The 26,779-nt window shown below is 47.5% G+C and overlaps 1 protein-coding gene across 1 annotated transcript in view; it reads left to right on the top strand.

Moving 5' to 3' along the window:
- The window catches only part of LOC135877812 (adenylate cyclase type 10-like), a 113,060-nt gene that overhangs the window by 16,682 nt on the left and 69,599 nt on the right, over positions 1-26,779 (top strand). Inside the window, 10 exon segments of the mRNA XM_065403360.1 lie at positions 185-240; positions 2,101-2,130; positions 2,547-2,700; positions 4,451-4,643; positions 6,098-6,184; positions 8,027-8,310; positions 11,703-11,839; positions 13,534-13,659; positions 21,121-21,402; positions 22,715-23,071. Of these exon segments, the coding sequence (XP_065259432.1) occupies positions 185-240; positions 2,101-2,130; positions 2,547-2,700; positions 4,451-4,643; positions 6,098-6,184; positions 8,027-8,310; positions 11,703-11,839; positions 13,534-13,659; positions 21,121-21,402; positions 22,715-23,071 (1,706 nt within the window).

Raw genomic sequence — 26,779 nt, 5'->3', positions numbered from 1 at the left:
TGACACTACTTCACCCCATCTCAACTTGAGCTTCTGGGTGCAGGAGGCTAAGAATAATGAAACCCTTCTTGGAAGCAGTGCTTGGATTCAGAGAGAGTGGGCAGCCCAGCTGCGCCCCCACTCAGTCTGACCAGGAGTATTTTCACTCTTTAACTGCAGCTTTCCTTTCTCTTCCTCCTTGCAGAATGTTTGGCACAGCGTATCTCACCAAGGAGAGGTCTGAGTATTACCACTTACTGGGTAGGTGGACAGAGCTCTTCGGAACTCCAGTTGGTTTGTCATTAGGAACCTGTGGAGCAGTTGTTGCTGCTGGGAAGAGGATGCCCAAGGAAGAGATGGATGTGGGGGGAAATGTCTGAGGAGGACCCACTACTTGAGGATATTAAGTGACTGACCATTGGGATCATTCAGAAATGTAAAGCTCTGAGATGTGCTCGGGATGCTCTTAAAGATACAGGGCCTTTACACTGACGTTGTGGTGCCTGATCCTGCAGGTCTTATATGGTGCTATGGACCTGTCGTGGTCAAAGACCCCCACGCAGTCATTTTAGTTCAAAGACTCATAGCCTGAGGCCTTTATTGACATACAAACCAGTGCACTGGGGTGTGGTCCGGAGACCAACACCCCTAGCAACAGCTCACATGCTGCTTTTATTCCATTAAACCACAAGCAGGGTACAAACAATACGTCATGAGTTAAGAAATTGGGGACCAATTATAAGCTGGGCATGGGGTGAACACGAGCTCGGGGGCAAATCACAGGCTGGGTTTGGGGTGATCACGAGCTAGGGTGTTGGGGTTGGGGTCAGTCCTCTCACCCCCCTCCCTACCCTCTGACCTAATTTCCGAGGAGTGGGTGTTTGTTTGGGTAGAAGGGCGCTTGGTGGTTTCCGCAGGGGTGGTGCTCGGCCCTAGCTTTGGTACATTTCTTAAGACTTGGACTATGTCATTTTCCAGGGGATTTCAGCAAAGGCTTAAGGGGGGGGCTAGTTTGCAGATAGCTGGAATCACGGAGTAGGTCACAGATCATGCAAAGGAGAAATTGCATGAGTCAGTTTGCCTTTAGCTAAAGTTACCTATTGCTTCACACAAGCGGTTATTATATTTCATTAGCCATGAACATATTTCACCAGTACTGCTGGGGGGGGGGGATTTATTCTTTCATTCCCTCCTCTGTTGCTACTTTTGACTGGGCATAGCCTCACAAACTGATTTTTGGTTCAGGCTTTTAGGCCTACCCCATTACCCACGAAAGTCCTCAGTATGGCAGATTTCTAGGGGAGATGTTTCAGGGTCTTCAGGCCCAGGATCTTGGTTATCGGAAAGAAGGCCACCCTGCTCTATTTCCCCACAGACCGCAGGATCTATCCATGGTCAGACAAGAGTATGGAATACATGTTTGCAGTGTTGTTGTAGCCGTGTTGCTCCCAGGATAGGAGAGAGACAAGGTGGGTGAGAGAATAGCTTTTATTGGACTAGTTCCTGTTGGTGGAAGAAACAAACTTTCCAGTAGAGGTGTTAACTGTCCACTTCATTTTAAGTGGTCTCATGCAACATGTGTGATCCCCTTATGCTTAACCATCTGTGTGTAGCTGTGACGCTCTGGTTACCTTCCCCAGACCTGAAGAGTAGCTCTGTGAGACTTGAAAGCTTGTCTCTTCCACTAGCCAAAGTTGATCCAATAAAGATATTCCTCATACTCACCACCTTGTCTCGAAGGAATACATGCACATTCTTACCCCTCATATTCACTCCCTTTGTGTCTTTGATTAGCATCTTTTCACTTTACTGACAAATGGGGTTGAAACAAAATGCAGATTCCAGCACCCCAATACCTCCAATGGGGGGAGGGATAGCTCAGTGGTATGAGCACTGGCTTGCTAAACCCAGGGTTGTGAGTTTAATCCTTGAGGGGGCCATTTAGGGATCTGGGGAAAAAACAACCAAAATAAAAAAACCACCTGTCGGGGACAGTACTTTGTCCTGCTAGTGAAGGCAGGGGACTAGAATTGATGACCTTCAAGGTCCCTTCTAGCTCTATGAGATAAATACCAGGTGAGCCCTACCTCATCTCTAAGTTTTAATCCTGTTGCCCTGTAGGAGCTGATGAATCTCCTGGTTGGCAGGCTGGTAAGGAGAGATGTAAATTACACTTTCCTGTGCCAGCTCCAGTGAATGTAGCTCAGGGTCTGTAAAGGAGACTGGATACAAATCTGAAGAGTGACACCGGGTATTGGAATGAACAAGTGGTTGTGTGACGATAGGAATAATGTGGTCACACTTCTTTGTGTGTGTGGTGGGGAGGGTAGCAGCGGTGTGCTGGAATCTGGACAGTCGGGTTTGGGAATATGCTAGAGAGGGGAGCTGTAATTATCAAAATGAGTGGGGAGAAAGGGATAGATAAGGATTGCAGCAGAGGTGGAAATGAACCAGTGACTTATGTATGCATTTCCAATATGGGTGAAGACATGCTGCCACTGCTAAGCAAAGAGGGAAAGGGATGTGCATTGGTCTTTGCTTTACTAAAGTCACTCCATGTTTCTTAGGTCGGGAAAAAGAGCTTGAAATCTATGACACTTTATTGAAAGGATTTGTGGGGTCTACAGAAGGCCGCATCATAATGTATGAAGGCCTTATGGGCTATGGAAAGAGCCAGTTACTTGCTGAAATTGCCTACTTAGGCCAGGAGGCTGGCCACAAGTAAGTGCCTTTAACTTCACTTTGATACACCTGACCCCCTGTGCCCCACACACCTCTGCCCTTGCATCGTGATCTTGAGCTGCAACATTCCTACAGAGATTGCAATAATGCCAAATGGTATGGAGGCTTTGTGAGGCTGGCACAGACTGAGATGGCCAAATGCCTGTCTAATTGGGTGAAAGCTGACCTCTAATGGCTTAAATGAGCCCTGCATGGGGGAGAGGAGCTTTTAGTAACTTCCTCCTTTAGTACAACTATTATTTCACGTACAGGAATAGCCAGCACAGACACAGGGGCAATGAAACAACCAGTGGTCCAATCGTACCTATCAATGCCAGCCTACTGCTCTAATTCTTCATTTAATAAATGAGGCAATCTGAAAGATTCACTTATGGTTGGATGGGTCCTTTCGTGATTCAAAGGATTAACCTCACCTGCTCTTTGATTAACTGTGGCTTTTTGTCCAGTTGATTTGTTGAGCTATCCACCTCCCATGAATCAGGAGGAATAGCCGTCCATCTGTTTTCTGGCAACATATGGGAAGTGTGATTTCTGGGAACCTCAAAACTAGCAGGGCATGAAAACGCATCAAAAAGAGATGGCTCTCCCATCCATCCTATGAGAGATTCCTTGGTTGTGGCTGTCATGACCCAGATCAAGTCAGATTCATGTTTCAGTGCTATTCGACTGAGATGCTAAAGAGGAAACATGTCTAGCAAGACAGTGTATGTGGGAGAGCTGCTAAAAAATAAATTGGGGGCATTCTGCAAATTTGTTTTATTAAGTCTCCCCTCATTTTTTCCCCCTTTAATTTGAAAATTCAAATTTTGAAATATTTTGATCAGCTCAATACTTGGTTGAAAGCTGGGGAAAGATTTCCCTGAAAATTGTCAATATTAACCAAAAAAAGTCCTTTTTACCTTTCAAATTTCAACATTAAAAATGTTGATATTTCAAAATTCAAAAGGTTTTGTTCAGCTTTTCGTGGGCTAATGCAACTTTTGAACTGTGGATGAAAGCTCATAAGTGTGCTGGTTTTTTCCCCCAAGAGAAATGGACAGACTTTAAAAATGTCATTAGTGAAGGGCTGGGAGATGGCCCATCACTAAGAAAAGGCATTTTTGGATGCATGCGATATGGCAATGAGAGCAGCTCTAATGGGATGGATGCTCACGGGTATGTCTGGTTGCATGTCTTTCAATGCAGGATGACTTTAGAGTCCAGGGGAATGCATGGAACTGAACTGAAAGCAGCCAGGTGCTTTTGACAAGGGTGTGTTCTCCAGAAGACAATAAACAGACTGATCAGTCTGGACTCTGACAGTAACCCAAAGGGGTGTGGTTAGAAAAGGTGGTTGGAGATCAGTTCAAGGCTGTTAATCTTTTGTGTCCCACAAACAAAAGCAAAAAATGGAGAGGCTGAGCTCTGGGGTTAGGTTGCTTTGCACCAGCCATGAAGGAAACAGAGACCAGGAGACATTGCTCAAATCCTTTGCTGATCCTCAGCCATTTATCCATAAAGAAAATCAGGTGCTGAAATGTCTTGTAGTTGTCTTGGAGGTCGATCAGAAAGTGCTGAAGAACCCTGGTTCCATTATTTCTCCTTCATTTGGAAGCTTTTTCTATGTGTCTAGATGTCCATGTGGTAAGTGGTAGGTTTGTGTTTCTGTAATTCTTTCTCAGAATGTGCTCGCTCTTCCTGACTCCCCATTAGAACTTCCTTATAATTTCTCTTCATTTTAACCATGCAGGGTTGTTGCTATGGAGCTGACGAAGGTAAATGTGCAGCAGAATTTTTTTGCCATCCGGACACTCATGGCCATGTTTCTGGGGATTGATGCCTGTAAATCTGAAGTTGCAAGACAGCACATCCTCCATCGCAAACTCCAAGGTGTGGTAGAAGAGTCCTACTATTGCCTCCTGAATAACATCTTTCGTGTTCAGGTAATGGAGAAAGCCCTCACTCTCTGGGGGAAAAGCCTGTCTGTGGAATTGGGTTCTGTTATTTACCTTGCTTCACACCAATTCGGCATCTCAGCATTTTTTATTCTTACCCTGAAATTGCACGCTGGCTCAAAGGTGTGAATTCTCATGAAATTCAACACAGTCATTATAACTGGGATATACAGGGTGCTGGGTATGGCTGCAGAAATGTTTGCTCCTAGATCTGCATGGAAGAATTAGTGGCATGATGCTGTCGATCTGATGCCATCCACTTCACCTGTCCCACTTCCTCACTCTTATTCTGGGATTGGCCTTCTTGCGGTCATGAGGCTGACCTGTTTGGTGAGCCTGAATCCTAGTCTGTGCACACACCCTGGACTTTGTTCCTAAACATTCTAAAGGATATTCACAGAACGTCGGCCATCTGCAGCTACACAGGAGGAAGGGAAGCAATTCCACACAGACTTGTGAGGTTTGCAAGAAATAGCCCTTACTCATCCCAGGAAAGACTTCGAAGGCAGCGCTTGGGGAGTTGAGGGTTCAGATGGGGGCTTAGGGCACTTACAGAGCAGTTAAGAGAATGGGTGGATACTAATCAGTGATGGTAAGAGGACCCCCTCCAATGAGAAGTTGCATTTGACTTTTCAAGGGGAACAGGAGTGGAGAAAAGTTGAATGTGGAGGGAAAGATTTGCCCTGGTAGCTGCATTGGTTGCCATAAAAGTAAATGGGGGAGTTCATTTCTTGTTCTCCACACTTCAAAGATTTGCTTTTGCTGCCTGTCACTGCACAGCATGGAAACATCAAATTTCGAAAGAGGCCTAAGGGGAAAAAGGTGTCATGGAGGGTGAGGCTTCAAAAATGGAAGCTGGGTGAAATGTGCAGGCTCAGCAGCCCTGGAGAACGAAACCCTTCTCCTTATCCACAGAATTCCCATAATGGCGGAGTGAGCCTGCTGTACACACACAACTTCCCACCTCTGCTCTGAAAGGACCACCTCTCTGGGTGAGAGGGCAGTTCAGCTATCACAGCCCCTCCAGTTCTTAGCCTGTCCACTGTCAGTCAACCAGAGTCAACGGAATCACAAAGGAAGTCAATGCCATTGACTTCAGTGGGGCCATGATTTCACCCATAGTTCCTCTGCTGTAGGCACCCTCCTACCAAGAGCAGGACTAAGACCAACAGTTTATTTCACATAGGTCACCAAAGAGCTGTCAGATGGTAGTTTAATTGTTCAGCTGGACTTAGACGGAGGATCTAGAAGCAGAGGCCTTGGTATATTCACGTACACATGCCCTAGATGATGCAAACCCTGTGTGGAAAGGATAGACACTGAGATGAACATGTGTGTCTCACTAGGCTGGACATTTCAATCAGGGCTTTTCCCATGAATGTGTATATCATGAACAGGAACGCTGCCTCTTCTGCTCACTGTTCTCATTTTTTTCTGACTAGTTTCCCATCTCTGCCGAGGTTTTCAAAATGGATAATGAAACAAGGACAGAGGAGATGGAACTATTTCTTGTGAAAATACTACAGAAGGTGAACCACTCTCTTTATTGTGAAACGGAGAGAAATGATTCCCCAGACTGCACTGGACTTGCAGATTCTGCTAATGAACAGCTGGTTAGCAGGCTGGGAATATGGTGTACTCCGGTCATTTTCCTTATGTCCTTATCCTCTATATCCCTCCTCAATCCTAATTCCTGTTACCTGCACTCACTGTGTGATGTCTAAAGTTAGAGGGCAGGAACTATGTCTTTCTGTATCACCGAGTGCACTTTCTGGCCCTTCTCAGATTCAGATTATGGGATGGATTCTCCATGAAACTGGCTCACGCTTTGTCCCAAAGCTTGGATCTCCTCCCAAAATGCAGGGACTATACCCCCAGAGTGGAAAAACATAAATAACCCCCCTTTCCAAAAGAGTGTAATCATCTTGGGTGACATTGCCCCCGGTGTGCAGGGACACAGCCCTCTTACACGTGCATGAATGAAGTGGGTTGAGCTGGCTGGGAGGAAAGCTCTGGACCTTGTCTCCTCCCTAGTCAGCACAGAAGGTCACGTTAGAGGTGGTCGGGGGTCAGGCTATGGGAGGGGCCATGGATCCATGTGTATGCAGACCCAGTGGCATAGCCAGGTTCTAAGTGCAGGGGGAGCAAACATAAAAAAGGCGCCCCGCCCCCCGCTCCTCCTCTGGCCACGCCCCCTTGGCTCCTCCTCCGGCCGCTCCGCGCCCCCCCCCCCTTAGCTGGCTCCTCCAGCCGTGCCGCGTCTCCCCCCCTTGGCTCCTCCGGCCACTCTGCGGCCATGCTGCGCCCCCGCCTCGGAGGGGCTCGGTCCGGGGGGAGGGGGCTGGGCATGGCGCGGCCCGGCCCGGCCGAGGAAGTTTTTAGGGTACGGTCGGAGAAGGGGGGGAGAAGAGGCGAGAAAGTTTCAAGCACCCCCGGGCGGGACTCACCTGCTGCCGAGCGACCTCGGACTCGGAGGAAAACATGACACTGCGCCGGGCGGCCGCCGCGAGCGGGGGAGGGGAGAGGCTCGCGGGAAGCTCCAGGCAGTGCGGGCTGCCCCCCTGCCCTGAGGCCGGGCTGGAGGCTGCGGGCGCGGGGAAGGGGTGGCGGGCGCTGCTCGCTTCTCCTGGGAGCTGGGGGGGAGCGGAGCAGTGGGGTGGGCAGCAGCTGGCAGGCGGGCAGATCCCCCCCTCTCTCCGGCAGCTTCCTGCTTCCCTCAGCCCGGGCGGGTGTGCTTGGCAGCCCAGCACTGGACCCGGAGAAGAAGCCTGTTGCTGCTTCCTGATATTTGTCCCCCGATCGCTTCCGGGAGGCGCTTGGGACATTAGACGTGTTGGGGCTTTTCGTCCCCTCTCCCATCCCTGCCTCTCTTTGCACTATATAATGGGCTGCGAGCCGCTGCTGGGAGATGCTGCTGCTGCCGCATCCAGGGGCGGGGAGCGCTCGGCCGCCGAGCCCTGAGCCGCCACATGAGGCGGCTGCGGCGATGTTGGGGCCACGCTGAGCATGGGGCGCAATGGCCGAGGAGCCGGCCCCTTCGCTCCTCCGGCTGTGCCCGCCCCCCCAATGGCTCCTCCGGCCATGCTGCCCCCCTTGCCTGCAGGAGCCCAGCGCCGGCCCGGCAGGCGCCGCTTTTGAAAAATGTGCTGAGGAGAAGCGGCTGCTTCCCCTGCAGCCCCCCTAGCTACGCTACTGTGCAGATCCCCGTATTCTATCTAACCAACACAAAGGAGCTGCAGCTGCTCTTCCACCCCATAGGTTGGAGTAGCAGTCACGGGGGTGGGGGTATGACACCCCTGGCCCTGGCCTGAAGGCAAGATATACGTAACTGAAGCAACACCTTATTCAGGCGATTTTTTGCCCTTTTTTAGGTAGTAGAGAAAGACATTCTCATTTTTGTCATTGACGAAGCCCACTTCATTGATCCTGCATCATGGGAATTTCTGGACAACTTGCTCTCCAACATCCCAGTGTTTACGGTCATGTCTCTATCTCCTCCCAGCCGCCAAGCACGGCTGCCTTGTGGTTCTGCTGCAAACATCATTAAGAGCACAAAGACCACCTATGTTCAGCTGCGGGAGCTAAAGCCCTCTGTGATCCTGCAAAAAGCCTGCCAGGACCTTGGGGTGGTCAGCATCCCCCGGGAGCTAGAAACGTAAGTGATAGGCACCTGATCTGTGCTCTTAGCTGCAAACCAACCTTTCTCTGCAAAACAGAGGGGAGCAGGTCCATAAAGGAGGAACCAAATGGCTCATGGCCAAGTGACTGACTCTGTAGGGTCCATGAAAGCAGGGTCAAAACAGCCCAATAGCCTAGCACCTAGTAAAACATGGTTGGTCCTAACTGTATGCTGTTCCATCTAGGGCTTGGCAAAGATTCACTGTAGCCTAGTGGATAGAGCACTGGATTGGGACTGAGGTTTATTCCTGGCTCTATCACTGGCTTACTGGGTGACCTTGGGCAGGTCACGTTGTTTCTCTGTCCCTCAGTTTCCCCATCTGTATAATGAAGATGATTATACTGACTCTGAAAAAGCACTAATGAAAAGCACTATAGAAAGTCCAGATATTATTGTTATTAACATATAGCTCTTGGCTTGTCACTGCCTTCTAATGTTCTGGCTTGCAAATACATCCCAGGGCGGTTGCTTGGGGGATCTCTCGATCAGTTTGCTCCTAGGCAGAGAGCTAAGGTGGTACCATCCATCCCCTCTGTTGTGGTGAAGAGTGGTGAGCACAGAAGGCTAAGATGTTAACTTGACCTTTGTTTCCTGCCCCACCATTCAGCAGTCAGGTGTGAGTGCACCTTAGTACAGCAACTGCCCTGTCAAAATTCCTTCAACTACTCACTTAAGGCAAAGAGGGAAAATACAGTCTGAGCTGTTTGAGCTCTGACAGGGAAGTGGCTCTGCGTTGGGACTAGTCTGGAGTGTTTATCAGAGTCCTTTAGAGGGAAGGTGGTCAGAATTCTTTGCTGATATTAAAGGGCCTACCCCTTTGGGGAAAGGAAAGAAAGGCTAGGTTTGCTGCTGGGTTTCAGGTCAACATGGTCAGAGATTATTCCAGCTCTTTAGGCAAAGGGGTTGGCACAGGAGGGGGAGGGAAGGTGAGGCAGCAAAGGTTGGGGAAATGCGGTTTTTTGTCTGGGGTTGTCCCAGGAATCAATGCAGGCAGGGCAGCTCCAGACAGGTTCAGTGGTGGCATGTCTGGCTTGCAGAGCTTGAGAGGGTGTCTTGGCCTGTCATGATGGTCCAATGTGGTTCAGTCAGCCTCAGAGTTGGTTGGATGGAAGCTGAGGAGGAGCATAGAATCAGGCAGTGGGGACAAGTGAGGGAGAAGAAACCAACAGAAATCTTCAGTCTCCCATCCCCTAGGCAGTCTGGGATCCAGTTGGTCCAGTGATGGGGCCCAAAGTCTGGGTGAAGCCTGGATGTCCTCAGAGTAATTCCCAGAGCCCACAAACAAAGGTAAAATCCTCACAATAAAGCATAAGCTTTCTGGAGTAACCCCCCAGCCATCAAGTGCCAGTGGCTCCTACACCTCTTCTCAACATGTCCCACAGGGGGCAGGTGGTGACTTACCCACCCATCTATCTTCATTATTCCAGCCAGCTTAACACAGCTTGCAGTATCACAAATTTGGGCAACTCCTTCCAGTTCTAGACTCTTTATGCCTATTTCTATATCCATTTGTGACCTGCTGAGAGTCCTCAGCGTTGTATCAGCAGTTCCCTTTTTGCTTAGGTAAAACCCAGTCTGTACTAGGCTTCCATCTCCAGTTTTATAAACAGATTTAGCGAACGTCTATCTCCAGGTTGCCCTTTCACCCATTCAAATTGCAAGGCTAAAAATTCATTAAAGCTTATTTGATACCTGCTTTCAGCTAAAAGCAATCAACTAAACAAAAACCTGCACAGTGCATTTTAAAATGTTATCCTTATTGTTTTTTTCCATTTTACTACTGTAATGCAGATGGCTATGCCAATACTGTTTCCATATTTGCTAAGATACTAAAGCTAAGCATGGTACGAAAACACTGGATGTTTTTTCTAATATGCTCTAGTTCCAACAGGAATTATTTCAGGGAAATGCTATGGCCTGTATTATACTGGCGGTGAGACTAGCTGATCACAGTGGTATCTTCTGGCCTTAGAATCTGTGAATTGATGAAACATCAGGTAATGAGCGGACTTGGGGGATATTTTGCCAAAGGAAGCTTTACTGACATTTTGAGTCTTTGCAATTCAAGTGGCTGAGAGGCCGCAAATGTCATAGCAACTGGTCAACAGATATTGGCCGAGCCTGTTTAAAACATTGAAAATCAAAAGCCTGGTGTAAAATGGAGAGATTTTCAAAAGAGCAACCGGAAGTTAGATGCCTAACTGCTGTATGTGCCTAAGCGAATCTCCTTACCCTCCTCCTGGTTTTGTATAAGTACAGTAGAAGGGACCCTTAAAATAACTCCAAGGACTCCTATGTGACCCCCACACTGGTGTAACCATAGGATCCTAGATTCCATTGTGTGCATTGACTGAAGCAAGAAGTCCCGTGGGGAGAGGAGGACAGTAATTAATTAAAGATTGAATCTTAGTGTGTATACACAATTAAAGTTGTATGGGTGACGTCAATGGGAGCTGCTGGGTGCTCAGCACTTTTGAAATAATCAGGCAATTTATTTAAGTGCCCAAATGTGGATTTAAGAGTCTTACTTTAGGCTCCCATTTTTGAAAATCTTGGCATTTATTTATATTATAGTAACACCTAAGGGTGCCAGTCAGGGTGAGGGCTCCAGTGTCTCTGCCCTAAAAACACTGAGATTGTATGTTACAACAGGTAGCCAAAGAGGGTGGTGGTGGTGGTGGGAATGGGAGGGTGAGAGTTAGTCAAACAAGTACATTTTAGCACAATGAACAGTGCTTATGGCTTGCCATCTGCCTTGCCAATGTCAACTGACAGTGTCTTGCAGGCATAAAGGCAGAGGTGACTTTTAAGGAGGGATTTGAAGAAGGAAAAGATGAACTTTGCCAGAGAGCATTTCTGCGACTGATAGGGCTTTATGGGAGAAAGAAGGAAGGTGTTTAAGGAAGAGGCTGGCTGTGACAGGTTGGAACTCTGCAGGAAGGTGGTGACACCTATGTGATGAGTTAGCAGAGAATATTTAGACTTGACATGGGTCCAGTTTTAGTAACCTAGTTGCTATTAGTAACATTTAAAAACAAACATGGGGCCAGATCCTCAGCTTTTGTAAACGACCATAGCTACGTTAAGTGCTGATTTACACCTGACTGTCATTTGAATATGAGCCTGATCCCCTGCCCTGCTGCTCATTCACCCCACGACACACTCTATATCTTCAGTACAGCCCTGCAATCTACCACGTAGGAGTCATACAGGACACTTGATACAGCCTCGTCCATTTCAACTGCAACCTTAGATGTTGTTAAGGCACCTGTCACCATGGTATCTACGTAGCTACCATCCCCAACATCGCCCAAGGAGAATAACAGTCCCTTATTTTAATGGTCAGTGATAGTTTTGTCTCTCTTTAGGTTCTTGATACAGAGAAGCCATGGAATTCCATTTTACTGCGAGGAGTTGCTGCGGAACCTCCATTTAAAGAACATGCTCATCTTCCATCTGTGGGAGGAGGAGGAAGAAGTAGATGATGAGTGGGAGGGCCTTTTCAGTAAGCTACTTGTCATTAACTCATCATCACTTGGTTACCTGGTCTGTTCATTCCCTCTGAAGCACCTGGCATTGGCCACTGTTGCAAGACAGGTTCTTATGTTCTTAAATGCCACAGCCCACTGTATAGTGTATAGTGACTCACCCTCCCAGGCAGTTCTCATCTTTCTGGGAATGTTTGTCGGCCTGGCACTGGCTGCTGGAATTCAGGGAAGGAAGGAGGGTGCAAGGGGCAAAGAGGAGATGTGCTGAGGGGAATGGAAAGAGTAGCTGAACAGGCTAGGAAAGGAGGCAAGACTGGGGCCAGGGGAGGCAGCAGAGAGGGTAAGTGGTGTACGTTCAGCAGTAGAATGCTGGGTTGCAGGGTTCCATTCCTGTCTCTGGGAGGGGAGTGAGGTTGAGTGATTAAAGCATGGGACTGAGTTAGAACTCTTGGATGATATTTGTCCCTGAGAAATTTCTATTCCTGCTCCAAATCTTTGGGACACTAAAGCTGCTCAAAAAGAGGGCAGGTGGAAAATATGCATTTTTTAACATTGACAAAACTGCTGAACCATTTTAAGTCTTAACTTTTCAAAAAACCAAATCGGAAGCAGAGACCAAGCATGGAAAATTTCAGTCCCAAAGCTTAATGCCTAACAAAGTTATAAGTCACTGAGAAAAGGTTATAATGCAATTTGTTAGCAACCTTAAAAGGTTTCCTCTATGTGCTACCCCTCTAATAGTGAATAGTTATAGTTTTCCATAATAGAATATGCTGCCACCCAGTGAAATGAAAAAGCAACATATTTAAAACATTAAAGGAAACACTTTCCTACTCACCACACAGTTAATCTGTGGACTAATTGATACAAGATATTATGGTGGCAAATATCTTCCAACCAAAAGATTTTGATATTTATGGGAATGGTATCACTTGCAGTTATACTAGCTAAGATATGAGAAATGTAGCGGATAGATTCTTAGATATGTTGTTCAATATTCAGACAAAATACATTTGCCTGAAAACAAAAACAAACCCAGCACATCTGTCCATGTTTTTGATTATTAACATTTGATGGACATGCCTGGCTTGATAAATGGGTAATCAGAATAATACAATCACCAGAAACAAAACGTCTTGCATAGTGCAAAGGTAACACCCTGTTAAACAGAGAGATTTGATGATTATATTGCTGTATAATGTTTCTTTAAATAAAAGCTGTTGTAAATATCAAAAACAAAATGATAATAATTCCATGGCAATGATTCTGTAAGCCTTTTAAAACTTCCTAAATAAATAAGGGGGAAGAGAAAAATAGCAGCCCAGCTCCTGCAGGCCATAAACCAGCCATTTACTTCCTGGGATTAGGCTAGTACTTCCCCATATATTAGTGCCAAATTTCCATAAGGGAAGAAGAGTTACGGTTTCCTTCTAAGATAGGCCATTGATCTGATTTAGTCTGGGAAATCTAGGAGACACCAAAGATTTGGCCCCCAGAAGAGCCAGCCTCGGAATGTTGTGATTAAGTAGAAATGCAACGGAACCTGTTTTGCATTCTGGGTGATAGAGTTTATTCTCACACCCAAATGGTTATAATGGCTGTTCCCATTAGATCTTGTCAAGTATTGTTTTGCTTTGGATAGATTTAAAAAGCAAACAAATTAAAATGTGAGTTCTTGTAATTGTTTTTTCTCCTCTTTCTCTCCGTGCAGCCAATGCCATCAAGGTCATCCCCTCCAAAACGGAATCGCTTTCCAGCTCAGACAATGAATTGTACATTTGCACCATTCGCCAGAATGTTAAGTTGCAAAATATTATGCTGCCCCCTACCTTAAAAGGTGAGGGTCTGATCCTGATGTCTCCAGCCAGTGGGGACACAATGTTTCTGTTCCTTAAGGGCAGCAGTTAAAAAGAGCCTGGGAGCTTGAATGCGGCAGACAGCGCAGGTCTGAACTTTGGAGCAAAGCGGAGAAGCACGAGTCTGAGCTCTGCAGAATAGGCCAGACCTTCCAATTAGGCAAGAAGTATGTGTAGTGGTTCCTCACTCTCAAGTGGGGATGGAGGCCACCCCGCCTCTCTACAGGCAGGTAGTAATCAATAGTCTATGGGGAAGTTCTGGCCCGGGAGAGGGAGAGGGGGAGGGTAGAGCACAGGCAGTCTGTGGCCCACAACCTCCTGACTGGAGCAGACAGCAATTAACAGTCTATGGCCCACAACCTCCTGGCTGGGGCAGAGCAAAAGCAGGCAAGCGCAGACCATCCGGCCTAAGGTGCAGGGGCGGCTCTAGCTTTTTTGCCGCCCCAAGCACGGCAGGCAGGCTGCCTTCGGCGGCTTGCCTGCGGGAGGTCCGCCGGTCCCGCGGCTTTGGCGTACCCGACGCCGAATTGCCGCCAAATCCACGGGACCAGCAGGCAAGCCGCCGAAGGCTGCCTGACTGCCACCCTCGCAGGGACCGGCAGGGCGCCCCCCGTGGCTTGCCGCCCCAGGCACGTGCTTGGTGCGCTGCTGTCTGGAGCCGCCACTGCTAAGGTGGGTAGACTGCCACCCCAGGGGTGGGGTTGGCAGCAGTGGATAGGGAGACCCGGGCCCACCCTACTCCACTGGGTCCCAGCCCAGGGCCCTAACGGTGGCAGTAAGGGCCGGCTTTAGGACCTGCAGGGCCTGATTTCGCGGTCCGGGTCTTCGGTGGCGGAGGGGTCCGCTCCGCATCTTCTGCGGCACTGAAGGACCCCCCGCCGCCGAAATGCCGCCGGAGCGGACCACCGCCGTGTGAGCCTAAAGCGCGGGGCCCTCTTAGGGGCGGGTGCGGGGCCCTATTACCCGCGGGGCCCGATTCCGGGGAATTGGCCTAAAGCTGGCCCTGGTGGCGGGGAATCCTTGGGGATTCTCATCTGTCTCCTCCGACCGCAGGGCGCAGCTCCACTCAGGGCCTAGTCTGCAGGGCCGTCCTTAGGATTTAAGGGGCCCTATGCAGTATTATTAAACTGGTGCCCCTATGCCCGACGGCAGCCCGGGGGGGGGGGGTGTTAGGGACGAGGCAGCAAAAGATACCGGCCCCCCCGGCCTGCCTCACGGTGATGGAGAGTCACAGTTCCCCGCAGAGACCCCCTTACCCTCTCCCTCACACAGAATGTGTGGTGCTGGCACATTCGGCTCTGTGAATACAGCCCCTGCCTAAGGAGACTGCAGTGCGCACTGGGTGTGCAGGAGCCAACCCGCTCTTACCTCCTGTCATGGGCAGTGGGTGAAGCTGCCCCTTGGGGAGGCTAGCTCCCCAGCCCACCTCTTCTGCCTGTGGCCTCACCCATACTCCACTCCTGCTCCGCTCCAGGCCCCGCCCCACTCCACCCAGGCCCTACCCTCTCCCCATTGTCTCCCTCCTCTCTTCCCTCCCCCATCGTGCTCACCCCCTTCCAGCCAAATCCCTGAACCCAAATGAAGCAAATGACATTTGAAAAAAACACTCTTCTGCCATTTCTTTCTAAAGAAAATGGGGCATGTTTTCCACTGCATGCCAGATGGTGAAGACTGGACATGCAGAAGGTACCTGGATAAATTCATGGTGGTTAAGTCCATTAATGGCTATTAGCCAGGACGGGTAAGGAATGGTGTCCCTAGCCTCTGTCTGTCAGAGGGTGGAGATGGATGGCAGGAGAGAGATCACTTGATCATTGCCTGTTAGGTTCACTCCCTCTGGGGCACCTGGCATTGGCCACTGTCGGTAGACAGGATACTGGGCTAGATGGACCTTTGGTCTGACCCTGTACGGCCTTTCTTATGTTCTTACCTAATTAAAAGCACTAAACTTGGAAATAAAAAAATGTCAGTCACAGGTTTTTTGATATGCCCTGAAGTTTGTCAGAGATTTATTTGCAAAAACTTTGTAGTAAGGGCGAGTCAGCTGTCTTGCTGAATACAACATTAAGTATGGAATACATGATGCAACTCTTCTCTGTTTTACATTTTCTTAATCAGTATTTCTAAGCTGATTTTATATTTTAAATGTACTCTTAAGCCTTCATAAAGTAATCATTCCAGATTACTACATATTTAACTCACTGAAACAAAAATATTATTTTAAATTAATCAGTCACAGAGGTTTAGTGTGTTCATAACAATGTTCATTGCTTTTAGAAAAAGGGAACACTAATTTACTTTGTGTGATCTCCATAACAATAGACATGCTTATGAAATGTCACCAACTTTAAAATATAAGTTTCCAAAGATTTTAGGCATAACAAAGGATGTTATATCTTACTAAGTACTGATTTTGCTGGAGGGTTCTCTTAAAACTAGTTCATCATATAGTCAGAAGTAAAGAAAGGGAAACTCTTTGTCCAGCTATCTGGAAGGAAAGGGGTGTTGTCCCTTTAAGGGCTCTCTTCAATGGGGGACACTAATGGGGGGGCATATGAAGGGAGAAGGGGATGGACAGGAAGATTTTGGAAGCAAAGTTTTTTTACTATAGTAATTAAAATTAAAATGTGTATTTTAGATAAGGGTGGTCTTTTGAAGGATTTATTTAAAAAACTATGTCTGAAGATCCAAGCATTTAAGGCTGAAGATGATTGTGTATCTAAAAATCTATGCAAGGATTTTTTAGAGATGTGATTTTATAATCTTAAGGAAATCATCTGCAAACACTTGGAAGGTGGTAAGGTGATAGGGAATAGCCAGCATGGATTTGTAAAGAACAAATCGTGTCAAACCAATCTGATAGCTTTCTTTGTTAGGATAACGAGTCTTGTGGATAAGGGAGAAGCTGTGGATGTGGTATACCTAGACTTTAGTAAGGCATTTGATATGGTCTTGCATGATATTCTTATCGATAAACTAGGCAAATACAATTTAGATGGGGCTACTATAAGGTGGGTGCATAACTGGCTGGATAACCGTACTCAGAGAGTTGTTATTAATGGTTCCCAATCCTGCTGGAAAGGCATAACAAGTGGGGTTCCGCAGGGGTCTGTTTTGGGACCGGCTCTGTTCAATATCTTCATTAACGACTTAGATATTGGCATAGAAAGTACGCTTATTAAGTTTGCAGATGATACCAAACTGGGAGGGATTGCAACTGCTTTGGAGGACAGGGTCATAATTCAAAATGATCTGGACAAATTGGAGAAATGGTCTGAGGTAAACAGGATGAAGTTTAACAAAGACAAATGCAAAGTGCTCCACTTAGGAAGGAAAAATCAGTTTCACACATACAGAATGGAAAGAGACTGTCTAGGAAGGAGTACAGCAGAAAGGGATCTAGGGGTTATAGTGGACCACAAGCTAAATATGAATCAACAGTGTGATGCTGTTGCAAAAAAAGCAAATATGATTCTGGGATGTATTAACAGGTGTGTTGTGAGCAAGACACGAGAAGTCATTCTTCCGCTCTACTCTGCGCTGGTTAGGCCTCAACTGGAGTATTGTGTCCAGTTCTGGGCACCGCATTTCAAGAAAGATGTGGAGAAATTGGAGAGGGTCCAGAGAAGAGCAACAAGAATGATTAAAGGTCTTGAGAACATGACCTATGAAGGAAGGCTGAAAGAATTGGGTTTGTTTAGTTTGGAAAAGAGAAGACTGAGAGGGGACATGATAGCAGTTTTCGGGTATCTAAAAGGGTGTCATAAGGAGGAGGGAGAAAACTTGTTCACCTTAGCCTCTAAGGATAGAACGAGAAGCAATGGGCTTAAACTGCAGCAAGGGAGATTTAGGTTGGACATTAGGAAAAAGTTCCTAACTGTCAAGGTGGTTAAACACTGGAATAAATTGCCTAGGGAGGTTGTGGAATCTCCATCTCTGGAGATATTTAAGAGTAGGTTAGATAAATGTCTATCAGAAATGGTCTAGACAGTATTTGGTCCTGCCATGAGGGCAGGGGACTGGACTCGATGACCTCTCGAGGTCCCTTCCAGTCCTAGAATCTATGAATCTATGAATCTTCACAAACTCACTGATGAAATATTTTTAAAGCAAATTTTAAACTAAGGTCTTGTAGACTAACATGTTCTGAGTAAATATTACAGTAATGCACAACTGGTTTTGTCAGCAAATTCAGAAACTGACAATATATACCTAGGGGTTGGCAAATGCCTGTTAAATGGGTTCATTACCACTTGAATGGCTCTTTAACAGTTTCAGTGTTGTGCTAATAGGTCTGGTAGGGTGGAAGACTTTTTCACTTTTAAGTTACTAGATCCCTTCCGGAGTAAGAGTCACCAGGCTGCAGCAGCCAGCTATGGGAGCCTGCAGGAAGGGTCAGAACAGGGATAGGAAGAGGCAGGAAGGGGACACTAAGACCCAGTGGTGCCCTAAATTTTCAGGTGCCCTAAGTAGCCTCCTATGCCTAAGGACGGCCCTGCTAGTCTGGGATCATGTTGAGATTCCAGCTCCCTAGAAGAGACATAGAATCATAGAATATCAGGGTTGGAAGGGACCTCAGTAGGTCATCCAACCCCTTGCTCAAAGCAGGACCAATTTCCAACTAAATCATCCCAGCCAGGGCTTTGTCAAGCCTGACCTTAAAAACCTCTCAGGAAGGAGATTCCACCACTTCCCTAGGTAACCCATTCCAGTGCTTCACCACCCTCCTAGTGAAAAAGTTTTTCTTAATATCCAACCTAGACCTCCCGCACTGCAACTTGAGACCATTACTCCTTGTTCTCTCATCTGGTACCACTGAGAACAGTCTAGATCCATCCTCTTTGGAACCCCCTTTCAGGTTGGTAGTTGAAAGCAGCTATCAAATCCCCTCTCATTCTTCTCTTCTGCAGACTAAACAATCCCAGTTCCCTCAGCCTCTCATAAGTCATGTGCTCCAGCCCCCTAATAATTTTTGTTGCCTTCCGCTGGACTCTTTCCAATTTTTTCACATCCTTCTTGTAGTGTGGGGCCCAAAACCGGACACAGTACTCCAGATGAGGCCTCACCAATGTCGAATAGAGAGGAATGATCACGTCCCTCGATCTGCTGGCAATGCCCCTACTTATACAGCCCAAAATGCCGTTAGCCTTCTTGGCAACAAGGGCACACTGTTGACTCATATCCAGCTTCTTGTCCACTGTAACCCCTAGGTCCTTTTCTGCAGAACTGCTTCCTAGCCATTCGGTCCCTAGTCTGTAACAGTGAATGGGATTCTTCCATCCTAAGTGCAGGACTCTGCACTTGTCCTTGTTGAACCTCATCAGGTTTCTTTTGGCCCAATCCTCTAATTTGTCTAGGTCCCTCTATATCCTATCCCTACCCTCCAGCGTATCTACCACTCCTCCCAGTTTAGTGTAATCTGCAAACTTGCTGAGAGTGCAGTCCACGCCATCCTCCAGATCATTAATGAAGATATTGAACAAAACCGGCCCCAGGACCAACCTTGGGTCACTCTGCTTGAAACCAGCTGCCAACTAGACATGGAGCCATTGATCACTACCCGTTGAACCCAACGATCTAGCCAGCTTTCTATCCACCTTATAGTCCATTCCTCTAGCCCATACTTCTTTAACTTGCCGGCAAGAAGGCAAGTTGGGGGGAGGGATAGCTCAGTGGTTTGAGCATTGGCCTGCTAAACCCAGGGTTGTGAGTTCAATCCTTGAGGGGGCCACTTGGGGATCTGGGGCAAAATCAGTACTTGGTCCTGCTAGTGAAGGCAGGGGGCTGGACTCGATGACCTTTCAAGGTCCCTTCCAGTTCTAGGAGATGGGATATCTCCATTAATTATTATATTATATTATAGGCATGACTTGCCCTTGCTGAATCCATGCTGACTGTTCCTGATCACTTTCCTCTCCTCTAAGTGCTTCAGAATTGATTCCTTGAGGACCTGCTCCATGATTTTTCCAGGGACTGAGGTGAGGCTGACTGGCCTGTAGTTCCCCGGATCCTCCTTCTTCCCTTTTTAAAAGATGGGCACTACATTAGCCTTTTTCCAGTCATCCGGGACCTCCTCCGATCACCATGGATTTTTAAAGATAATGGCCAATGACTCTGCAATCACATCCGCCAACTCCTTTAGCACCCTTAGATGCAGTGCATCTGGCCCCGTGGACTTGTGCTCATCCAGTTTTTCTAAATAGTCCTGAACCAAACCACTTGTTTCTCCACAGAGGCTGGTCACCTCCTCCCCATACTGTGCTGCCCAGTGCAGCAGTCTGGGAGCTGACCTTGTTCGTGAAGACAGAGGCAAAAAAAGCATTGAGTACATTAGCTTTTTCCACATCCTCTGTCACTAGGTTGCCTCCCTCATTCAGTAAGGGGCCCACACTTTCCTTGACTTTCTTCTTGTTGCTAACATACCTGAAGAAACCCTTCTTATTACTCTTAACATCTCTTGCTAGCTGCAACTGCAAGTGTGATTTGGCCTTCCTGATTTCACTCCTGCATGCCTGAGCAATATTTTTATTCTTCTCCCTGGTCATTTGTCCAATCTTCCACTACTTGTAAGCTTCTTTTTTGCGTTTAAGATCAGCAAGGATTTCACTGTTAAGCCAAGCTGGTCTCCTGCCGTATTTACTATTCTTTCTACACATCGGGATTTTTTTTCCTGCAACCACAATAAGGATTCTTTAAAATAAATCTGCTGCTCCCTCCAGTGTTCCAGCCCCAACTGAGCTCTGGGGTTCTCCTTTTATACTTTCTGTCCCGCCCCAGGACTTCTGGTGAGGGGGGAGTGGCAGATTTAGCCCTGCTCACTAGGGGGAGTGTAGTGGTCCCTTGCTCTCCAGCTTTGAGGGAGGCCACTCAGTCTCACTACAGTCTGCTTAACAGGCATTCTTCTGGCGTTTGTACTGTAAAAGGTTCTCCCTCTTTTTGCCCCAATCTAATCCCTGAATACGTTGATCTGCTCTTGGAGTCATGCCAGGCCTCTAGTCCAGTAGTTGGCACTCTAGCTCGGCGCAGCAGAGTCCTGATGCTGTTCTGGGAAGCCGCTTTAAGTCTCATTTAAATGACAAACTATTAAGAATTAATATAAACACAGCCCTCCTAATAAATTCTACAGTCAAATCAAGGTACTGAGCAGTTATGGTGGATCCTGGATCAACTCATGGTTAGTACAAAAATCCAGTGTGTGAATTCCCTGTGACTGCCCATTATCAGTAGTTGCTGGTGAAGGCAGCTTTCAGAAGAGATAATTGACGTGTTAGCTTCTTCAGGTCAGTTCATTTGTAGGGTAAAAAAGACAGGATCCAGACAGGACGTCCATCCTCCTCTCACTCCCAACGCCACAGCTAACCACTGTAATCTTACTGTCTTGGTCTCTCAGGAGCACCCAGCATGGAGAAGTGATGATTTACTGAATGACTTGTTTTCGGTAGGCATTGCACTGGCTGTGTTAGACAACATGAGCCCTTCGGAGCAGATGGTAGTGAAGTGTGCAGCTATCATCGGGCTGACTTTCACGACTGATCTGCTGCTCCACATCCTTCCTGAATGGACCAAGAGGAAGATGAATCAGACGCTTGCAGCCCTGGTGGATTCCCACATCTTCAAGTGTTTTAATAAAAGAAAGGACTCCCAGAATGCACAATCACAGGATATGCCCTCCACAGAGTTACTTGTTTGCCCCAGGACGGTGAGACCAATTGGACAAGAGTCAGGTACGTGGAGCTGGCCAGAGACTGGGGGCATCAGAGTGTGCTGAAATCCCTCTGCTCCTTGTCTGTGTTCTTGGTGATCTTTCCAGAGTGCTCTGTGAATCCTTCTTGTTAACATGCATAAAGTGCAGGGGCTGTCTCTAGTAGGAAGGGACTGTACAGATCATTAGATTTTTTTTGCCTGTAGTTTTTAGTACTTTCTTACATCTTAAATGTATCTATTGACAGTCACAGCCTACTCAACGGAATCTCGCATCACACTTTGAAATAAACTCCTGAGAAGCATCTGTTTCAGGGTAATCATCAATGCCTTTTTTCTTAAAAAAAAATAAAGGAAAATTCTGTACAAAAAACTCAGCTGTTGCAGCATTAGGAATGCTATTGTAAATGCATTCAAGTCACTCCTGCGGTATCTAGAGAGAGACAGTTGGGTCCAGAGGATAGGAAACTGACCTGACACATACAGGAAACCTAAGCTCTACTTCTGGCTCTGCCACTGACCTGCAAGTCACTTCACCTCTCTGTGTTTCAGTTTCCCGTCCCCCACTTTTCTGACTCATATGTAGATTATAAACTTATTGGGGCAGGGATTTTCTTTTATTACGCATTTATGTAGTCCCAGGATAATGTAACCCTCATTTCAGTTGAGATCTCTGTTGAATTACTTTAATACAAACAATAATAACCATGATGTGGCAGCATATACATTAAAGCACTAAAATATAGTCATTCAAAAACCCCTAACATACTGTGAGGACGAACAGAGGTCAAAACGGGCTGGTATGAGCTAATATGTCTTACCTGAATTTTTTATTTTGTTCTATTCTCCTTCTACCTCACCTAGATTCCACCAAACTCTCCCTACAGCATCTAAGAGCTTGTCTACACACAGATTGGCACAGAAATCACCACACATCTTTTGTTATTTCACATCTTTTGTTATTTCGGTGCAAGTCTGGCACCAACAGTAGCAACAGGCGTGAATTAAAGTGGATGAGGTTATTTTGTCGTCCGCTGGTGTATAGCCAAGTGGTGATAATTCATACAGTGTGGAACTCTGGCCCAAATCTGGTGGTTGAGGAGCCTGCTACATCCATGGCTAAGGACTGCATTTTTTAGCTCAGGCAGTAATGTCTCATGCTTTCAGATCTGGTGGTACTAGGTTTGATCCCTACCACCAATGACCCACCCCCCAGGGCCGTGTTACACCTTTAGTGTGGACAGTTGCATCAGTGGCTGCAGCAGAAACAGAGCCTTGTGTGCTCAAATGCTGGCCTCGCTGAGAGGGGATGGATAAATCCACGTTATCTTTCAGGTATCCGCTCTTCTGTTTATAACCTACTCAAGCAAGAGCAGCTGGTGATACAATGCGGCGTCATGGCGTTTTGCAACCCACTGCTGCAGGAAGCGGCCTACGAGATCTGGCTGAAGAGCCAGAAGAAAGCCTTACATCTCAAGTGTGTGAGCTATCTAGAAGGGCAGGCTCACAAATGCAGACGCTGCGGAGAAGGGGACTTCATTTCATTTCACCGCCACACCGTGGAAATGATGCTGGAGAGCCTCGAGTCTCAGGAAAACATTTCTGAGCAGCATAAGGAATACCCATTCAGCGAAGCAGCCTCACGGATCATTTACACAACCCTGAAAAGGCTTCAGGGTCCCTCATTTGAAGGTAAACGGAAGCCCTTGTTTCCACAGCACTCCCCAGACTGGGCTCCCCAAGGGACCATGCTGCCGGGAGGGGGCAGAATCTTACAGGGACGGCTTTGCTCGCTGCTGCAGAGACTAGGGCTATGCAGGCAATGCACTGACTGCACAGTCCTCAACGCAGCTCTGCGTCCCAATACTGCACAGGAGTGTATTGCGCTTCCGCGTTCTCTGAGACATGGGGCCTAGTGGGTGTGACTAAGTGTACCTCTGGGCATCTTCTGCTCTCAGCTGGTTGGATGCACCAGACACCTTTGCCAAGTCCCTTTCTCTCTTCTCCTTCACTTCCAGTAGCCCTGTTTGCTCTGTATCCTCTCCCATCCTAGGGGAAATCTATCTGGAGAGGCATCCTGGCCCCCTTTCCAGGCTCTCCCAATCCCCTTATTTTTTCCTATATCCCCACTCTCTACCCCTCAAGCCCCACATATGCTGTAACCTTTCCATGCCCCCTCACATTTCTGCTCATCCTTTAGGTCTGGTGTCAGGAGCTGAAGGGTAGGGGAAAGTCAAGGACTGTGGTGGGGGCAGCGTGGGGCTGTGAAGGAGTAGTGAGAAGCAGGTAGAGGTGTGGAGTGGAAGGACTGTGTGCAGGGAAGGAGGCTATGTTAGCTGGGCTGGTAATATGTGAAGGCGGAACCTGGGCTGGCCCAAATTCTGACTTCAGCTACACCTAGACACAGGGCCTAGGGTATTCCACAATTCCATGGCTGCGGGGTTTGCTGGGGAACTGAGTCCTTGCCCCAGAACTGTTCTTCATAATCTGAATTTTCCTGTTGGAACAGATATGTTTATAGGCTTTATGATGATGGAGAAAATGGAAACAGATACAGTGTCACCTACCTGAGTCTGCAGAGAGCCTGAAACAATGGCTTTGAGGAAAAATGGCTGAGAGAGGTGTGATCTGTCCCATTCATCTCAATCAGGACCCTGTGGACTGTTTCAGCAGCCATAGAATTTTCCAAGGAATTCACCCTGTTGGTGGAATTTAGGAGTTCTGCTGCAGAATTTGGTCCACTGCAAGCTCTTTGAGGCAGGGACCTTTTGTTCTGTGCTTGTACAGCCCCTAGCACAGGGGGGTCCTGATCTGTGGCTGGGTCTCCTGGACACTATGGCAATGCAAATAATAGTTGTTCCACAGAGCACAGCGGGCACTGGCTGTGTAATCCCCACAGGTAGGGCCCTACCAAATTCACGGTCCATTTTGGTCAATTTCATGGTCATGGGATTTTAAAAATCATAAATTTCATGATTTCAGATATTTAAATCTGAAATTTCATGTTGTTGTAACTGCAAGTGTCCTGACCCAAAAGGGGGAATGGAGGGGTCACAAGGTTATTGTAGGGGGGGTTTGGAATTGCCACCCTTACTTCTGCGCTGCTGCTGATGGGGTGATGCCTTCAGAGCTGGGTACCTGGCCAGCAGCTGCTGCTCTTCGACCACTCAGCTCTGAAGGCAGGGCAGAAGTAAGGGTGGCAATACTGTGACCCCCCCACACAACCCTCTTTTGGGTTGGGACCTCTAATTTGAGAAACGTTGGTCTCCCCTGTAAAATTGGTGTACTTTTACCCTATACTATACAGAAGACCAGATTTCATGGGGAAGAAGGGATTTCACGGCCCGTGACGCGTTTTTCACGGCCAGTAAGAACTTAGCCTTTAGAGTTTTGTCTTTTAAATGTTTAGATTTTAAGTGCTTTTGGAGAGGAACCATCTTTGTAGTCTGTGTCAGTATAGCACCTAGCACAATGGCCCACTAGCTTCCGCTGGCCACTGCCATGCGGATAGTGATGAGAAGTTGTTCTACAGCTCTTTATTAATATGTGTTTCTCTCTCCGATTTGGCAGGAATGGAGAGAAAAGCTGTGACAGCCGAGGCTTCCCTAACCAGCACATGCTCCCCTGAAAGTGTCCAGAGGACAAGTGAAGGTAAAACGTCCCATCAGATACAGAACTCACAGTAACCTGGAGGGAACGAGGCAAGACCACCACACTCAAACCCAGGGAGCTGCAGAGAAAAAGAGGGGTGAAAAAGGAAGTGGCTGAGAGGGAGAGAGATTGAGTGAAATAATATGGGTGAAGGTATGAGACAGAGCACAAAAAAGAAAATGAAAGAGGCAGATAAAGTATTGGTATGGAGAGTGGAGAAGGATTCAGGGGCAGTGTAGTACTAGTAGCACATCCTCACCTAGTGGGCACCCCTCATGCTGCCTTGCACAGGGTCCTTGTCTCTGGCCTCACCTACTGGGCTCACTCCCTGCCCTTCAATGGCCTTTCTCAGGCTTCCTCTTCGCCCCTTCTGGATACGCTGTGGCATGGCCATCTGGCCAAGGCACATGGAAATTTAAACCCCTTTCAGGGATAACATGAAGAAGTCCAAATGAAAGTCCAATCAGATCTTCAAACTAATACCTCTTCTGCAGCCTCAGGGTCCACTGTAGTTCCCTTGTTGGCCCAGCCGCAGGACTTCTCCGGCAGGGGCCTAACCCACTCCTGTAGAGTTCTTCCTCTGGTGCTTCCTGTCTGTTAAACCTGCTGCTAGGGCTTTGCTCCATCAGAAACTGGTGTCCACTGTAGTCTGTCCCCACCTGAGCACCCTCAGTCTACTTAAAATGTCTTGCTCTGCTTCCTCTGGCCAGGAGGCAATTAGTTAATCACTCCCAAGTGTGGAGTATGACTAATTGGGGTTCTTTCCCTTGCCTTGCAGGTGATGGGGAGAAAGCCCCATCACAGGCTTTTTTGCCGCCCCAAGCAAAGAAAACAAAAACAAACAAAAGAAAACAAACGGGGCAGCAAAAAATGGCAAAGCAAAATAAAAACAAAAAACCTGCGGCGCGGCCGGAGCCAGGGTGCAGGGGGACTCCCAGCACTGCAGATGTGCCCCAGGGGGGAGGGGGCGGCCGGAGCGGAACAAAACAACAAAAAAAAGCGGCTGTGCCACCCTAGGATTGGGCAGAATGCCGCCTCATACAATCTGCCGCCCCAAGCACGAGCTCACTCGGCTGGTGCCTGGAGCCGGCCCTGCAGGGAGCAATTGACTATGGCCCAGCCCCTCAAAGGTATTTAGGCATCTAAATCCCATTGATTTCAATGGAAGCTCAGGGCCTAAATACCTTTGAGGCCTAGTCCCCTGAGTCAGTACTGAACCAGTGCTCTACCATGGTGCTAGGGAGTGCTGCCCGGCTGGAGACTTCCCATTGTTCAGATGAAATGTAAACTTGAGCTCTGTAAGATCCTACGGCAAGTGAGGCAAGAAGAAGGATCCAAGCCCAGGTGTTCTGATCAAGTTCCAGTTTGGGTCATTCCTTTCAGCCTGCTTCAGTTCAGGCAGTCTGAATGTTGAAACATTGGCTCTCTGTAAAGAATGCTGCTGTTCACAGTACGAGTAGGAAAATATGTGCAATATGTACCAAACCTATTGCAAATAATTTAAGAGAAGAGTAAGCCTACTTCAGTGGAGTTGGACTAAAGTGAATTTGACCTAGTATGTTAATGTATGAGAACGTACAGCTTTGCACAGATTCTGCGAAAGAACTGGACATTTAGTTCTTAATGAAAAGAGGAGTTAGGTGGATTAGAGGTACCGTGTGTGGTGCTGTTTTGTGATAATAATTAAACCTCTCTCTATATATTCTCCCCTACACCACTGAGCTGTTCATCGCACCAGATCTAAGAATG

The sequence above is a fragment of the Emys orbicularis genome, chromosome 4 (assembly GCF_028017835.1).
Source record: "Emys orbicularis isolate rEmyOrb1 chromosome 4, rEmyOrb1.hap1, whole genome shotgun sequence".
Classification (NCBI taxonomy): domain Eukaryota; kingdom Metazoa; phylum Chordata; order Testudines; family Emydidae; genus Emys; species Emys orbicularis.
The sequence above is the reverse complement of the archived record's forward strand: the minus strand, read 5'-3'. Positions and strand labels throughout refer to the sequence as shown.